Raw genomic sequence first — 18,021 nt, forward strand, 5'->3', positions numbered from 1 at the left:
TGGTTTGGTTTTGTGGATAAGAAAATCATGCTTACTCCTTTTGTGTTTTTACGCGTGGTGTTTGCGCGTGGAGGATTAGATGCTTGTGTCATGAACTTATCAAGAGGAGCCTCGAATAGGCAAATTTTAGCCACGAATTTATTTGGCGGTTCTTGTTGATTCACGTGTACATACAAGGTTTCACGATGAGGAAGGTATACCATATAATAAACTAAAGTCTACATTAAAAGATCTTATAACGCTAGTCCCAAATTATAGGTTTATTTTAACTTTTTAGATTAATAGATTCTGATACGCATCTAAATATGTATTATGTCTAGATGCATAATAAAATGTATGGATCTAGAAAATTCGAAATGACGTACGGAGGGAGTACTACGTAGGAGATTGGGTTATCGAAAACGGGACCATGAGCTAGCTGCAAATCGAGTTGTTTGGATTAGATAGAAATTTCTGTTAGCTCTAGATTAAATGGGGGCGTAAAGGTGACCGGAACTCACCAAATAAGGCCTCCTATAACAAAGGTAGGGTACATCCTTGATGGCTTTTATCTAAGCTCAAATGAGGACAATAGATCATGCATAAAATGCACAAGAAAATAATTTACTTGGTTACAGCGATAGTGGTCGACCAAAAGGTCTGCATCACCATTGCTCCTCCGATTGGAGACAGGGAAAGCATAGGTGAAACCGAAACACACAAAAAGATCGTGAAGCCTGAAGGTGAGCAAGGCAATGTTTGAAAATGGAGATAGCTTATGCAACCGAGAAAAACGGGGGGAGGATATTTCCGAGCCCTCACAAAGTTTCCCGTCGAACATCTCCAGGCTATGAAGTCAGATACGAGTGGTGGATGTGCATGTGCTGCCAGCAACAACGAAGTCGTGACGGCCCGAACGGCAGAACCGATGATATTTTTCCCCACGTACAGAACACATTTGTTTAGCGAAGAGGCGGTGAGCAGGGAGAGAGAGAGAAATATAATATAAAATGAATAAATAAATAAAAACGGCAGGAAAAAAAAGCAGGCAGCAGCTAAAAAAAGATGGGCAGGGGGCACGAGAGACGTGGTCCACCTGCCCACCCGGCGCCAACTCGGCGGTTGGTATATTTGTGGTGGCCGGGGCGGGGTCAGCACCGCATTGCCGCCTCCTTCCTTCCTTCCTTCCCACCAGCCTCAAGAAAAGGGCCGAGGCGAGGCAAGGCAAAGGCCAAGCCGTCCCCTCCCTCCTCCCTCCCCGTTGCTTCAGTTCGTCCATTCCCCGTTCCCCCATATCTAATCCTGGACCGACCGACCTGCAAGCAGCAGCGAGAGGAGAGGAGGGAGATATATACATAGCCAAGGAGGGGAGACTCTTTCGAGACGACCAGGAAGGAGGAGGAGGATGCCTTCCAGAGCGATGAACCGGCTGTTCGTCGAGTCGTCGTCGTCGTCCTCCGGCAGCGGCGGATGCAGGGAGGCCGCGCCGGCCGCGGCGGTGCTCTGCGCCCCGAGGCCGCGCAGGGCCCAGGTCCATCCTTGCAGCGCCGACCTCATCCTTGGCCCGCCGCCCTTCCTGCTCAGCAGCAAGAAGGTACTGGGTCAAATCCACACCAACCAACCCCTGTTCTTCCTCCTATCTTGCAAAAAAATCGCTTCTTTTCCCCCTTCGTGTTCGTGTTCTCTTGCAAAGATCTCATCTTTCCCTCTGTTGTTATCGCAGAGCAAGGAGGGAGGCAAGACCAAGTCAGCGGAGGCGGAGGTGGACGGCGATGAGGACGGGGGCTGGGCGCTGTTCGGCGGGTCGCCGCCGGCGCGCGCGGACAACCCGCTCGTGCACGACCCCCACTTCCTGCTCAACCAGCGCCACCCTGTGGACTCGTCGCCGTTGGAGCTCGGGATTTTTGACCACCAGAGCCGCAGCAACTACAGCCACCACCGCCCCACGTATATTAGCAGCAGCAGCAGTAACAGCAGCAGCAGCAGTTTTGCCCCGTCGTTCGCGCCGACCGTGAGGATCCAGGGGTTCGACGTCGCCGCGTGCCGGAGCTCCCACAGCAACGGCGGCGGCCGCGTGCTGTCCGCCCGCGCCTGAGCGCGAGGCGGTGACGGAGGAGCTCCGGTAAGCCGGGGCGCCGCCGGACCCAGGGGGGAAGACCTCGAATCTTGTACAGTTTTCGCCGGCAGACCGTCTTGTTCGTTAGCTTACTACTACGCTACGTGTGTTTTGTGGTATATACAGCAACGGTTTTTATTAACAGCAGATCAGTCAGAATAGGGAGCCGCGAGAGAGATCTCGCTAAGAAGAAGAGTAGATTGATGATCACCGATACACAGCAGGGAGGGTCAAAGGGAGAGAGAGATGAATTTTTTTTCTTATATTTTTTTTTCCTCAGCAAGGTTTTCTCGTCTTGTGTTGTAAACTAGCATCCTCTTGTTCGTCCTGTAGATATCAATCAGTTCGTGTTCTAGTTGAGGAGTCCGTTCCTGGGATGGTGATGAAAAAAAGATGCTTTTGCTTGCTTAAGCAAGCCGTGAAGCTACCTCCGCCATGTAAACCATGGTTGTATGTATAAAGAAACCGTGTACATAACATGATGAATATGTAATCAAGAATTCCGCATCCATCATCTCTGAGCTGTTCGTATCTCCTTCCTTTTTTGTTCTTGTCTAAAAAAATCCTCTCATGTTCGTGCCATGCCAAGCTCCATGATGATGATTCTGAGGGAGAGGAAAGAAATGGTGGGTGGGTGGCTGCACTGGCCGTCCGTCCCACGGGAAATACGGGATCCGGCTGGCGGGTGGCGGAGCAAGCAAAGTCGTTCCGTCCTGGACATGCTGAGCTGTTCCGGCCTCCAATCCAACTGAGACCTCCCTGTACTCCGCAGTGTACGAGTGGTAACAGCCAGTGGGATTGGGAAGGAAATCAAAAACAGCGAGCGGCCGGCAAGTCGGCAACCCCCCGTCGCCGGTCGCCGCTGCCCGCACGCGCCGTTGACTGACCGCCTCGCCGATCCCATCCGAGGAGGAGGGAGTGGCGTGGCGGCCTCGGCTTCGACGGAGCTCCATCCATCCGTCCACCGGCGGACGGTGACCCGCTCCCGGCCCGCGACGCGCACGCAACCACGTCGCGCCGGCCGCGTCGCCGTCGGGGCGGCGCGGCGCGCACACGCGGACGGATGGCACCAGCACACCGGAGCGTGCGTGGTGGTGGGGAGCCCCGGCCCAACCGCAACCGCCTTTCCTTTCCCCGCGCTACGCCTATGATTCACCGCGCGCGAGCGGCCGATCACGTGCCGGCTCGCTCCGGGGCGCGGAAACCCCAAGCGTCGCTGTCGGCGCGGGGTGGGTCGGGTCCCTCCACCCGGGATGCGCGACGATTCGCGGGATCCGAGGGTCGCATCCGCCGCGCCCGCGGACGAAGCTTCCCAGGAAGAAAGCTGCCTCGTGCTGGAGTGAAGCCGGGCGCGGGCGGCAAGGCAAAGGCAGAGGCGACGCCGGGTGACGGTGACGGCCGCCTCTCGGCCTCTGTGTGTGTGTGTGTGACAAAATCAACCAAGCTAGTCGTCTGGGCTTGCTTTGCTTGTCTCTACCTGGTCGCCTTGTTCTTTGTTGTTGGTTTACCATCATGTTCTTGTCTGTCTGTAGCGCTAGTTTTTCCTACTCCTACCAGGTGTTTCGTTTTCTTTACTCTAAGGTTAGTGAGTTTCCAAACTGTGATTTTACTTACCTCTACACTATGTCAGCAGTATGTGTCTGCAACTTTTTTTTCTCCTCAGGGTGTTTTAAAAGGGTCACATCGGATGTTCGGATGCTAATTAGGAGGACTAAATATAAGATAATTACAAAACTAATTGCACAGATGAAGTCTAATTCGAATCTATTAAGGCTAATTAATCCATCATTAGAAAATGATTACTGCAGCACAACATTGTCAATCATGGACTAATTAGACTTAATAGATTTGTCTCGCGAATAGGATCCACCTGTGCAATTAGTTTTGTAATTAGACTATGTTTAATACTCCTAATTAGTACCAACATCCGATGTGACAGGTGGCTAAAGTTTAGCCGGGTATCCACGAGACAAATATAAATTTCGGACAAAATCTAATCTGACAGTACAGAATCTATCATATGGATTACAGCAGTCGTACTGAACTGTTCAAGTATTCAAAGGTTGGGCCGGGGTGTCAACAGCTACGATTATCCCCATTAGTTTGACCAGGCCATGAGGGGGGCTTGACTACACAATTTTGTCGCCGATGATTCAAAAGGGAGGAAATAAAGGTGAGTTTGTGCTCGCGTGCACACTTGGGCCTTGTCCCACTAGTGCGCTGGACGGATGCATCCCCTGCTTCCGCTGTCCCCGATCCCTGTCCCCGTCGCCTCCCATTTCCTGATTTTCTTTTTCTCTAGTATTCGGCAGGCGAGAAACGAGGGCGTTCCAGGCAGGGACCAGGATGTAGCCAGATAGGTTATCCATCGCAATTAAGTGCGGTGTGGCTGATAAATGATTGATGCTATCCTCCAGACCTAATGTTACTGTACCAGGATCTCATCAATGATTTTCCCCCTTTTGTTGTGCGTGTGAAAAGAAGATGGGTTCATGCACTGAAAACCTTGTCCTAGCTAGACACGATCACTAAAGATTATGCTAACTCTTTTTTCCAAAAAAGGGGACTGTACTACTAACTCTGCTACTAATAATTTCCTTGTTAGTAACCCTAAAAAATGGACGGTAAGTTCAATTTCAGCTGAAAGCCTAATTCTACTTTGCCAATATGCGATCGCGTATTTCAGAAGTAACGCTGGCTCAGTTGAAGGTTAAAAATATTCTCCTTGTGTGTCTATCAATTAAGTTAAAGTTTGAATTCAATTTAAGGCAAGTAAAGCTGAAGATTTGAAGCTCAAATACGATTACCAGGATTTGGACTTTGACATGTCGCCGGCGTTCCCTACCTCAACGTCCACACAACTGCTCCGTCATCGTCCCTGTCAGCATTGAACTGCTACCTGTGTCATCATATAAGCAAAGCGTTTTCAAAATAATATCTTATCATGCAAGAAATTGGTTGGAGGTAGCAATGCTGCTTCTATCTTGACTTTGACCTGCTTATTTATAAAGCAAATGAAACAAACACTAAGCTTATCACTTTGGATTGGAACTTCACATAGAAATTGCCTGCTTATCCAACCAGCCTACATAAACATACGATGTACTGAGGCGCATGCAGTGCAGCATCCAAATAAGGCAGCATCCACTAAGCTCAGAATCGCCACGTCTGGGCTGGCAAATGGCAATGGCAGGTGGAATTTCATGTGGGACTTGTCAAATGCAGTCAAGCACAGCTCAGATGATCTGGTTGCCAGCATCTTTAGCGTGCCTGGAATTGCCACGTGGGCGACCAGAGGAAGAGCGATTCACCTAAAGCGAAAACGAAATGGAATTGCTTTGTACAAGGGGAAAGAACAAAGCAAGAAACGAGCCCACTTGTGAAAGACAAGACACGTCCTTCGGAATTCCACTACCAATTGCAGCATAATTCCTGAGGGGCCACCTGTGTACTACTAGTACTAGTATATAAATTCCGTAGTGTGACACTGAGAGCGATATCCATAGACAACAAGCATATCAAATAAGAAGTAGATCCAAATTCTCTAATCAGGGGAGTTCAGTCATAATTTACGGGGTCAGAACGTCCAAGTTCAGATATATAAAAGTCAAGATTATTGTATGCAGAAGAAAATGTTTGAAATTGGTTATTTTCATTATTGCCAGCTATTCTAGTCGATTAAAACTGACTTTTCGCAGATAAATAAATAACATATAATAAAATAGAGTTGTCCTATACTCCTGTGTCATACGGAATTTATAGAATATATTGTTTTTGCCTGAAAAGCAACAAGAATTTCATAGTATGTTAAGATTCACGAGTGAAGGCATGAAAAATTGGGGTAACTCAGCTGTCAGAAATCAGCAAAGATTGCAATCACTGAGCAATGAAAAAACTGGAGTAAAATTATGTACTAGCCATTAGCCAAAGGAAGCAAAAGCTGAAGGCCCGGTAAGCTACTCAGAAAATGGGCTTTCTAGCTCACTTGGATTTCGTCAAACCATCTAGCTAAACCATGTGGGCAGTGGGCCTCAGGAAATGGGCTTTCTAGCCCACTGGATTTGTTAGTAGCTTTGTTGATTAATTCAGGCCATGGCATAAATATATCAGGAGCAACAGGACTGCAACAAGTCCACAACTGCTAATGGTCTTCTTTCATAGGGAAACAGTTATGTGATTCATCTTGGTATATCCCACGTTAAAATCCCAGCACGTGTGTTCGTTCAAAAAAAATCCCAGCACGTGTTAATACTTGATTTTAATGTGAAGAACAAATCTGACAGAAAAAACCTACTTTTTTAATGTGAAGAACAAATCTGACAGAAAAAACCTACTTTTCACCGGAGGAAATAAAACCCCACTACTATCTCCACATACAGGTTGCGGCCATGCCGTTGCTCCTTAAAGGAAAAGAAGAATGAAAATTGGTCAAGGTTCAAGAAGGATGGCTGCAACTGGATGGAAAGGGGACTGGATAACATAGAGCATTTATGGCATCATTCATGCACACGACCAACAAACGAACAACCCGTCAAAAACAGGCGCCGAGCATGTCTAGCTAGCCTACGCAGCACGCACCGGTTCTTGATTTGTACCAACCAAAGTAGATATCTTAAACAGCAAGCAAGGCAGTCACTAATTTTTTCCAAGTGCAGCTTTATTCCGGACCCAGATTGTAAAAATGAGGAGAAAGATGCCAAGGCACTCTACTCATCACCACAGAAGTCTTGTAGCAGAATGCTGCATAGGCTGCACCTACCAAGTCATCACTAAATCGTCAATACGAGTTTTGACAGAGCTCATCCAAGTACGTCTTTTCTAATCCCTGACATTGACAACAGGCACTAACCAGGACAATTACCATGGCAGAACTCACAATGGAATTATAGTAAGTAGCTAACAGCACTATAATTATGGCGTTTATTATTTCTTAAACCACTGGCCATGCCACACGTAGTAAGAAAAGACTACAAACTTGGAAAGTTCAACCAACTCTAGAAGCAGCTTAGTTGCCAAGACTTAGATTCCAAATTGTGCACATGGTCAAAGATCTTGTCCCATCAAGCGTTGGCTGTCAATCCCTTCGAGGAATCCATATGCTGGTGGTACATTCCACATGCCACCATCACAAAGAGCTTTCCCCCAAGGCCCCAACCGATACTGCTCGACAAAGAACAGTCAAGTCCACGGTGCAGTTCAGCACGAAAAACTACCAAGTTGCAAAAGAACACCTCAGCTCTGATAATTTTTCCAACTATAGCTGCTCACGGTATTGAAAATTCCAAGTCAATACTGTTGGCTGCCACTTTTGGGCCGTTACACACTGTTCCAAGATCCCGTCTTCTTACGTATTGGCAATGAAAATAGAAACTTGCCTAAATGAACCTCTAAGTACCAACAAGTAGGAAAGCGAAGGTCAGAACACATGATAGGCAGCTGTGTAGGGTTTTAGAGACAATTAGAATTTCAATTTCAGAGCTGTAGTAGATATGTCTATATGCATTGAGACACAATTGTTATTGATTTTTTTTAGAAAAAAAGGATTTGGATTTCGCAGAATTGATCCATACATCACTCGACATGATTGATATTACTTTTAGTTTTACACATGTCATCTAGCCAGCTTTGTAGGTTTTCTTTTCATTGTCAACAAGTATGGAGAAAATTGAAACTGAAGTGCCATATTGCTGATGCTTATGGAAAGTTTAGGTGCAACTCCACACTTACTCACGAGTGACGACAACTGCTGATCAAGAAAAGTGACCGTGCCCTCCCACGTAGCCACGTTCCCAGCTTATGTAAAGCACATCACAAGATTCACGGCCGCAGTGTTGAAGGAAGACCTTGGCAAGTGAAGCGAATGATAATAGCATCTGACTTCAACAGCACGCAAGGAGAAATCCGTTTGTCGCACGAGCATCCTGTCTATCCCAGAAGATGTTCATACTGGTCTTTGAAAAAAGAGAGAGCTCACGTTCGTACTCCATCATCACAAGCCAGGCACCAACGGCTGCAAGGAAGTAACAGCCTGGTATCATGCTTGGCCCCTCGCAGCACGCCTATAAAAGCCAAGTTATGGAGAACAGAACAAAAGGTCGGCCAGAGCAAGACTCCATACCTTGAAGATGGCTGAACCTCAGCACACGAGCAGCAATGGAGCTGCTCACAGTGATGCGGACTCTGAATATGCATCAGAGAAAATGCCACCAAAGAGGTTACAGAGATTTGATTCACTGCATATGGAGGCTGGAAAGATTCCTGGTGGATCAACACATGCAGCCAAGGTATGATCTCCAGTAACTCTTGTTCAATTAGACAACAATTCTTCCATTGCTTGAAGTTGCATAACTGCATGGACATATTTTAATTCTCATCAGTTTAAGCAAAAAATTTCAAAGTAAATTTCACATAAAGATACCATTGTGCACAAAACAATCCAGATCATATATGTCTAGTTTTGTAAAGCACGGTTCTGCTACAACCTAAAATAACAATTGAATTATCATATCAGTCACCATCTTATGTGAAGGAACTAAGCATATCACTGTAACAGCTACTTTCATCTAAGGATTGCATGATTAAACGCATATGATTCACATTTTTGTGGCAAACACAATCTGATTCAAAGTTTGCACTTTAATACTGAAGGTTGGCTGGGCAACCACACTACATTTGGCATTCCAAAGCATAGGTGTGGTTTATGGCGACATGGGTACTTCTCCTCTCTATGTTTTCTCCAGCACCTTTACAAACGGGATTAACAACACAGATGACCTTCTTGGAGTCATGTCTCTAATTATCTACACTGTGATTCTCCTTCCCTTGATAAAATATTGTTTCATTGTCCTGCGAGCTAACGACAATGGTGATGGTAAGTAAATATGCTCCATATGACCATAAGTTTTCTCAACACAACTTCTAGTCAGTGCTTTAAAGGCGACAAGGAAGGCGAGCTGTGTACGCCTTATCGCCTAGGCATCAATGCGGACCTGTTTCCCAAGGCGAGCTGTGTCCGCCCGCCTAGGCAAAAAGAGTTTTTAATAACTTAAGAAGAAAATGTTTTTTTACAACTTAGAAGCAATGTCCTTAAAGAGAATGTTAAAAAAATAGAAAAGAATGGTCACAAAGGGCGACAGGAGTGAAAATTTGATAAATCAACTAGACCTGAAGTCTCCCACCACATTGGTTTCGACTGCAGTATATTTTATTTTTTGATTCTGAAAAAAAAACCACAATAGGGTTACCTTTACTGAGGATTATTGAACATAAGGATATATACGTATGTATAGAGACTGTAGTAGCTTTTAACAATATATTTCAAAATCATTAAAATGCTACGTCTGAAAGCATTAAGCACATAATTTGCTAAGAGAAATTAAAAACCACAAAAGTCAAATATTATTATTTGTTTCATGGGACAGTTGACATGTATTATCAATTTATGATATTGCAGGAGGAACATTTGCACTTTATTCATTGATATCACGGTATGCTAGGATTAGCTTGATACCTAATCAGCAGGCTGAAGATGCAATGGTCTCTCGGTATAAGTTGGAATCCCCCACAAATCGTATCAAGAGGGCTCATTGGATCAAGAACAAGATGGAAAACAGTCCAAAATTTAAGGTCATGCTTTTCCTAGTGACAGTCCTGGCAACATCCATGGTGATTGGTGATGGTGTTCTAACCCCATGTATCTCAGGTCAGTTCAATCTCCTTTCTGGTTTTGCTCATATCTGATAAGAAATATTGCATACATCGGATAGTCGAAACACATGTTGATTCTTCAAATAAATAAATCATGATATCACTTTTATGAACTGATTCGACACGCACTCACTCATGCTAAAAACACCCGCTGAGTTCAAATATGAAAGAGGAAAACTGTCAATCAGAATAACAAAACAGAGAGCTATCCTGCTAATCTGCCAGGCATTTTCATTTGCCACTATAATATATTTATAAGGAAAAAACCCACAAGTATTTCTTTTGCAGTGCTTAGTGCAGTTGGAGGGATCAAGCAAAAAGCAACAACATTGACTCAAGGTACACCAATCTATGCATCATACCAACGAGAGTTACAGAAGTTTAAATAAAATTACTATTTACGATGAAAACATCTGACATTTTTTACCAATCAACAGGACAGATTGCTGGCGTCACAATAGCCATTTTGATTGTCCTCTTTCTTGTTCAGCGGTTTGGCACAGACAAAGTTGGTTACACATTTGCCCCTATAATCTTGACATGGTTCATCTTGATTGCTGGTATTGGAGTTTATAATTTGAGCAAACATGATACCAGTGTTTTGAAAGCATTCAATCCAAAATATATTGTGGACTATTTCAAAAGAAATGGAAAGCAGGGATGGATTTCTCTTGGAGGGGTTATTTTATGCATTACAGGTACCTTTGCTCCCAGAGTATGTAACGAGCTCCGAAATATACCTGGGTCTCTATGATATCAGTATTTTGCTAGCAACAAAATATGTACAATCTTTATCAACTTTTTTGTAATGTGGGTTACATTTTTATAAAACAGGAACGGAGGCGATGTTTGCCGACCTTGGTCACTTCAATGTTAGAGCCGTTCAGGTAATTGAGCACATTTCCCAATTCTGAGCCTTTAATTTTCTGAATGCATGCACCCACTGACTGACCCGTGGAGGAAAGATTCTGGAAAGCTGTGCTTGTGGAGAAACTCCTTGAGTGTATGGAGAAAATAGTCCTAAAAAGCAAAAGATATTTTTCATCTTCTAAAAGAGATAGTTTGAAGCTTAAACTTCAAAAATTGCTTTCTGTGTTGCTTCAACTAGGCATTTATGATAAAGTTTTATTGCACTACAGATTGGTTTTTCAGTAGTTCTGTTCCCTTCAGTACTGCTAGCATACATTGGACAAGCTGCATATCTTCGTATCCACCCAGAAAATGTTGCAAATACATTCTACAAATCAATTCCAGGTATGAACATATAATAATCAACTAAAGAATGACATGGATTATCAATTGAAAGATTAAATCTAATGTAAACTCATGAATTTTGTTGTCAGGTCCATTATATTGGCCAACATTTGTGGTGGCTGTAGCTGCTGCTATAATTGCAAGTCAAGCTATGATATCTGGTGCCTTTGCAATCATAGCTCAGTCCCAAGTTCTAGGTTGCTTTCCACGAGTTCGTGTGACCCACACGTCAACAAAGTATGAAGGACAAGTCTACATCCCAGAGATCAACTACGCGTTGATGATTTTATGTGTAGCTGTTACAGCTATTTTCCAAACAACAGAAAAGATCGGCAATGCATATGGTAAATTCTCAACTCTAGATAAATATCCCTCCCAAGTCCCAACCCAAGACATTAACTAAGAAAAAAACATAATACAGTACCTGAACAATCGTTTTAATTATATTAAATTACTTGAAGTTATTTAAAGTCACATGGACTTCATCAATACTAAAAAGCTGCAGTAAAGTTGTTCCCAACTTGATAAGCGCACTCATGTCTGCCTAGATTGCAAACAAGTTGGATGAATAAGTTACTTTACTCCTCGAAGAACATTACTTCTCTGGATGTTAAATAATTGAAATAACCTTACAAGCTTTAAGTAAGCACTCTTACCCACACAGGATTCGAATGGAAGATTGTATCAAAGAAGTAAAATGTTGTTGTAGGAATTCTCAAAATAAAGACGAATTTGGAACCATTGAGTCTTCCTGTATATTCCCCAATTTAGAACTTCCTATAAAATGATCTGACTGAATGAAAAAAGTTTATTGAATCTTCCCAAAATTCTTATTCCATAAGGACTATTTTTTTATTTGTGCCAAAATAACTCTTTAAAGGTAGTGAAATCGGCTCATAAGCACCCGGTGGCACTAATATGTTATCACCACAAGAATCTCAAGAAAGCAGAACAAATGAAACCATCATAGCCAACATTGTGGAGATTGTTAGTGATCTATAGCTCATAAGTAAGCTTGTCTTAGTGTATGGATGGAGACAATTTGATTAAATCTAAAAGAATAGTGGAATTTTCAGTGGCATGGTGATCTGTCGGCTTTTTGTTAGAGCAAGTAGGGTCATAATCTGCTAGCTTATCCTGGTAAAATAAGATACCATACAACAATGATCCACATCCGTAAATGCATCATCTTATTCCATCCATGAATTATCAGTTACATCTTATATGATCAGATATTCATACCATCATCACATTATGCAGGTATTGCTGTTGTTTTTGTGATGTTTATAACAACGCTTCTAGTCACTTTAGTAATGGTTATGATATGGAAGACAAGTCTGTTATGGATCGCACTCTTTCCAGTAATATTTGGTGGAGCAGAGCTCATATACTTATCCTCGGCATTCTACAAGTTTACTCAAGGTGGCTACTTGCCGCTAGTTTTTGCAGTGATCTTAATGTTTATAATGGCCACATGGCACTATGTCCATGTTCATCGGTACAATTATGAGCTCCAAAACAAGGTGTCAAGTAACTATGTGGCAGAGTTGGCGTCAAGGCGAAATCTGGCTAGGTTGCCAGGAATAGGGTTTTTGTACTCTGAGCTTGTGCAAGGCATCCCACCCATACTTCCTCACTTGGTCGAAAAAGTACCTTCCATCCATGCAGTTCTTGTGATTATCTCAATAAAGTACTTACCTATCAGCAAAATAGAAACAAGTGAGCGGTTCCTATTCCGATATGTGGAGCCAACAGATTACAGGGTATTCCGATGTGTGGTGCGTTATGGATACAATGATAAAGTAGAAGATCCAAGAGAATTCGAGGGATTACTAATTGAACATTTGAAACAATTCATCCATGAAGAATCGTTCTACAGCCAAGGAGGAGATCATCTAACAGAAGAATCAGGAGACGCGATAGAGCCTTATGCTGGAGTTCAAGAGGCAAGATTGTCCAAAAGTTTTTCAGATAGAATTGCAACCTTCCCGCCAAATGGAAGCATTGATGAGATCCAAACAATACAGAGAGAGATGGAGGATGGTGTTGTCCATATGCTAGGAGAAACTAACGTGGTGGCAGAGCCAAATGCAGATTTCTTTAAGAAGATAATAGTTGACTACGCCTACAATTTCATGAGGAAGAACTTCAGGCAACCAGAGAAGATAACTTGTATCCCTCATAACAGACTGTTGCGGGTGGGAATGACATACGAGATCTAGAGCAATGCTAGACTTGGTAAAATACCACAATTTGATCAAAACACCCAGACAGACAGTTAGATACTGAGAGCAGAGTATATCTTTTTCAGTATAAAGCAAGGAAAGACAAATGCTAAAGTGATACAGGCAAGTAACCAGCCTACCGGAGTGAAGTTAAAAGGGATCGAAGGTTCTATGCTTACAGATGGAGAAACTAGAAGAAAGTATGCATAGTAGTTATGCTTCTAGTGTTATTGATCAATTGTCTTCTTTTGAAAAACTAGTGTAAAGTGCATACCTAAATATTGTAGCATACTGCCACATAGTAAAATGGAGAATAACTGGTTCTTTTTTTAGTATAAAAAATCCATAACAATATACTCCTAGAGGTTGTATGTGGTGTTACATTGTTACTTCGTTAGTCCTAGAAACAGATGTGGGTAAATTCTTCCTAAACCAGAGGGCCCAACTTGCTTCTAAAAGTTGATGTGGACAAAAACACGCATCAGCTATTGCCACTGATTCGAGGCTAATAATCAGCAAGCAAGGAGGAAATTAATTATACCAACAGGACTAAACCGTCCTCACAACTCCCGATCGAGCACAAACAAACATTATCACGGTGATAAAACAGAGCATCGAAACGGGCATTTCATCAAACAGTTGAAGGGGAACGGGAGAGAGAAGCCGGAAAACCACGAAATTTGACGAGAATGTACCTTGGCATCCCATCCCAGTCTGATTCACTTGCTCAAGCGAACCATTGCTGCCTCGACCGGTACCCAATCCGGTACTTCGTTTCTGCGATTCAGCAGAGTGCGTGCCCCCAGCGGATGGTGTCAGAGTTCGGGGGGCGAAAAGGAAATTGAAACGTGGGAAAAGCCGCGGTGAGAGACAAACGAGCTGACCAGCGGTGATCAGAGAAATCTGCGTCACTGCGTGAGGCTTCACCGAGACATCGGAGGTGATCGCCGCCGGTTGCCGCGGAAGCGAGGTGGAGAGAGAAATTTCAAACTCGAGTCGCGCCTGCGGAAAAGCAACCGCGCGGCGGGCTGCAGGGGGTCACGGGCTCCTTCAAGCACATTGATGTGGGCTTGTCCCGGCCGGAGGAAAACCACGTACATGGGGGCCCAATAAAAACGTTGTTACTCGGCGTCCGCGCCTTCCGGCCTCTCTCATGTGGGCCATGGGCCCGGAGTTAACTACGGTTCCTTCTCTCTCTCTCTCTCTTGAAGGAGTCAACTACTGCAGTTTCCCCTTGTTATGCAAAGATTATGTAGTCGTAGACTCGTAGTCCTTCCGTGTAATTTCTGCTTGACCTTCCATGAATTTTTTTTGCTTGACATCATAATACGCGGTAGCGGCACGGCAACGTCGGCAAGTATAAAATGCTCATGTAGATTCTCACGGTCCTTGATCTCCGTGTCCAGAAATAATGAACACGTGAACAGCACAGCATTGACTCCGACAGTCAATCGGACAGATGGGAGCCGGTTCGGACTTGAGACCGACATGCGTGAGATGCATCGTCTGTTCGTGGCAAGTCAGTCGGATTCCAGCTCTTTGTTTGTTTCGTCGGACCGGGAGACCATGGAGCCACGTTGGGCAGACAGCCGCATCTAGCTGCGCACAGCGTGCATGCCTACAGATACAAGTATTCCTACAAAATTGGGCAGCTGATGCATTCATATTTGTTGCTCTGCTTTGTTTAATACAGTACATTTTTTTTTGTTTAGTGCTGAATTGATGACCCCAGACTCGAGAGTTTGTGCCGCATTCGAGTGTGGATTAGGTCGAGCAGCTGCTGTCATGGTACACATAATTAGCAGATAAAGCTGCATTAAGCCATTAAGGCAGGCAGGCAGGCAGGCAGGGGCAGTGGCACAGCTGGTGAGGGGTTTTGTATAGAACTAGACCTGATCATTGCCCAGTGCTGTAAATGGTGCAGCGCTGCCGTGCACCAAACGACCGCGCTGTGCTGTCAGGCGGCCCATCTTCCCTTGGCATTGCTTTCCAGTTTCTTTAGGTGCGAGAAGCAGCTGTAAAGCACACTCGACCGAGTGTCGGGGAAGGACTCGCCAACGACGGCACTAGTGCATCGGCCCGTCTCAATTATCCTTTCGAGTGATTAAAGAGAGAGGGTTATCCATTATCCACATCAAGTGATGACACATGTCCTCCGTGATTGGGGGTTCCATGCATGGAAAGATTGAGCAGCTTCGAGCTTGTCTCTTGCTCTGCACAGCTTCACTCGCAGTTCCGGAATGCGCGCCACGTGGCACTCCAGCTGAAATTGCTAGGAAAATATTCAGAAACTTTCACATGGATGATGGATCGGAGTTCTCAGCTCTGAAGCCTAGCTGGATAGTCACTGGCACTTGCCGAGCTATTACGTGTCGACATGAACATATATCTATTAATATTAGCTGTATTATTACACACTGTATTAGTATTACGTGCACGTCGCGTTTAAATTGCTAATAATCAATTCGTTAACTAGCCTGCTAGCCACTGCACAAGGATAGCTTTATTTGACATGGTGATCGCTAGCTAGCTCCCCACCCACCAAACAAATGAAATCCAGACGATGGCTTCTTGCATTTCCAGTAGTAGCAGTACCACACCATGTGAGACGACGAACTGGCTCCATCGAGTCATCGATGTGCAATTTTGATGGTTGTTACATTACGCAGCAGCCTGAAGCTGTTGCCTTCAGTACGTACTTGCTTGTCTCAAAGATTAGCAAAGAACCAAAGAAAGATAGTACGGAAAAGACACCATACAAATCATGCGTGTCCGGATGATGATGAACAAGACACTGAAAGTGGCAAAACCACTGTATACTAAACATACTTTATTCCTTATCTACATACCATATTGTTACAAGGAACGAACATACGTAAAGAACAAAGATGGAGGGGGAAAAAAAGGATGCGCAGCTTGCATTGTATCTGTAGTCGTTGTCCCAGCAACCAAAACCATGGGGACTCAACATCTTCGTTCCTTCATCACATTACAATACGTACATACTCACATACACACACATGCAAAACATAGGCACGTACTACTAAAAGTAAACAGTATATGTACACATGCATTGCGCTGCTGTACATCATCCATTCCTTGCATGCTCGCCAAGCAAGCCACCCATCCAAAGTTCTTCGATCCGTGCCGCGGGCGAGCCCGTGGTGGATGTTGTTGATGATCATCAAGATCAACTCGATCGATCGATCACACGACCATACAACTCGATGATCAGGCGGCGGACTCCTGCATGTAGGGGAGCAGCGCGACGGTGTTCTGGCGGCGGAGCTGCTCGTAGAAGCGGCGGATGAACTCCTCCGCCTCGTCGTCCACGGCCTCGCTCCCGCCGGTGGCAGCACCTTCGTCATCGGACGAGTAGTTGGACACCCGCACCGAGAATGCCCCGCTGCCGCTGGCGCCGCCCAGCTGCAGCGCGGGCGACGCGCAGCATGACTCCTCCAGCTCCCCCGGCGCGAGCTCCCGCAGCAGGAGCCCCGGCGACGACGGCGCTGGCGATGCGGCCGCGTAGTACTCGATCCTGGCGAGTGGCGCGGGCGATGCGTCGGCGTCAGCGAGGGGGAAGCCGCCGTAGCGACGATCGTCGTCCTCGGCGACGGCGCCGAGGCAGGGGAAGTAGGCGAGGTGGTGGCGCCTGCTGGCGGAGGCCGGGTCCGGGCTGTTGCTGCAGGAGAACTCGTACTCGCGGCGGCGCAGCGCGTTGCTGCCGCTGCCGTGCCCGTGCCCGTGGCCGTTGTGGTGGGAGAGGAGTGCGGCGACGGTGCGGGATACGGCCCTGTTGCGGCGCTTCATGAGGAGGTGCATGCCGAGGAGGAGCTTGCGCTTGTTGGAGAGCAGGCCCTTGCGCACCATGAAGAACAGCGCGTGCAGGTAGCTCCACATCCTCTTCCCCACCGCCGGCACCGAGTGCACCTCCATTGTATTGCCGCTAGCTGTATCGGTAGCTCGATCTGTGGTCCGATGAGCAGCTGTAGGTGGTGGCAGGAGCGCCGCAGGAGGCTCGATGGCATGTACGAGTAGGAGGAGCACGTCGTGTGGGATCGGAGGACGATGGGACTACGAAGAGAGACAAGCAGTTGAGGATGTGGTGGTAGGGTCGTCTTGCGTTGTGTTGGGTTGCCGTGCTGGGTGGTGGAGGTATTTATAAACCGAACCCCGGCGCGCACGGCAGGAAGAAGAAAGCTGTAGCTCGCTTAGCCTGTAAGGCAGCAGGGCGAGGCGGCCGGGCCGCGATGGTGTGGTGGTCCACGCGCCGGGGAGCGGCCGGGCGACATGCGTTTGGATGGATGTTTCCATTTGGTTCCTGGTGTTATCGGTTGGTTGGTAGGTCTGGCGCTTTTGTTTGGCCCTGCCATAGCTTTTTCTCGCCTGCTGCTTTGCGTGCGCCACCGGTTCCGACACTTGCTTGCTGCCCCGCCCGCCGGCCGATGAGCCGTCCCGCCACATTCCATCTCGCGGCGAGCACGAGGGAGATCCTTTTTAGACACGAAGACCCGGAGGAAGAAAAGGCAAGCCCACTCAAAGAAATGTGAAGTTGACGACCCTGATCCGGAGCCACGGTTTCGACAGGACGCTCACGCTCGTGACTTGGACTTGTGACCAAAGTAGCATGTAAGTACTACATGGGTTCCTCTTTTAGCCCCACCGGGGGTATAGTGTAGATGACCAGATTAGAGGCCAACTAATCCACATACTTGTTGCAGGTGAGGTGATTATCTCCTC

General features: G+C 45.9%; 3 protein-coding genes and 1 long non-coding RNA gene across 5 annotated transcripts; 2 read left to right on the plus strand and 2 right to left on the minus strand.

Moving 5' to 3' along the window:
* The first annotated feature begins 1,116 nt into the window (after positions 1–1,116).
* On the plus strand, positions 1,117–2,609 carry LOC117858681 (uncharacterized). Its single transcript, XM_034741799.2, has 2 exons — positions 1,117–1,573; positions 1,703–2,609. The coding sequence occupies exons 1-2, from the start codon at positions 1,385–1,387 to the stop codon at positions 2,072–2,074; spliced, it is 561 nt and encodes a 186-aa protein (XP_034597690.1). The 5' UTR covers positions 1,117–1,384; the 3' UTR covers positions 2,075–2,609.
* A 5,440-nt stretch (positions 2,610–8,049) lies between these two features.
* Positions 8,050–13,713, plus strand: LOC117858731 (potassium transporter 5). The gene is made up of 9 exons (XM_034741858.2): positions 8,050–8,379; positions 8,744–8,966; positions 9,549–9,797; positions 10,091–10,141; positions 10,240–10,500; positions 10,637–10,689; positions 10,942–11,056; positions 11,146–11,400; positions 12,317–13,713. The coding sequence occupies exons 1-9, from the start codon at positions 8,221–8,223 to the stop codon at positions 13,276–13,278; spliced, it is 2,328 nt and encodes a 775-aa protein (XP_034597749.1). The 5' UTR covers positions 8,050–8,220; the 3' UTR covers positions 13,279–13,713.
* LOC140222902 (uncharacterized) lies at positions 8,304–14,648 on the minus strand. Of its 2 annotated transcripts, XR_011898275.1 has the most exons (4): positions 13,977–14,648; positions 9,606–12,754; positions 9,260–9,312; positions 8,360–8,443 (listed from the first exon to the last, which is right to left on the minus strand). It is a non-coding gene; the product is annotated as an uncharacterized lncRNA (long non-coding RNA). The 2 variants fall into 2 exon arrangements; XR_011898274.1 differs by lacking the exon at positions 9,260–9,312 and having other exon boundaries at positions 8,304–8,443.
* A 1,434-nt stretch (positions 14,649–16,082) lies between these two features.
* LOC117855589 (uncharacterized) lies at positions 16,083–17,449 on the minus strand. Its single transcript, XM_034737968.2, has one exon. It carries the CDS (start codon positions 17,215–17,217, stop codon positions 16,513–16,515), a length of 705 nt encoding a protein of 234 aa, XP_034593859.1. The 5' UTR covers positions 17,218–17,449; the 3' UTR covers positions 16,083–16,512.
* Between the last annotated feature and the right edge of the window lie 572 nt (positions 17,450–18,021).

Source organism: Setaria viridis, chromosome 5 (genome assembly GCF_005286985.2).
Source record: "Setaria viridis chromosome 5, Setaria_viridis_v4.0, whole genome shotgun sequence".
Classification (NCBI taxonomy): domain Eukaryota; kingdom Viridiplantae; phylum Streptophyta; class Magnoliopsida; order Poales; family Poaceae; genus Setaria; species Setaria viridis.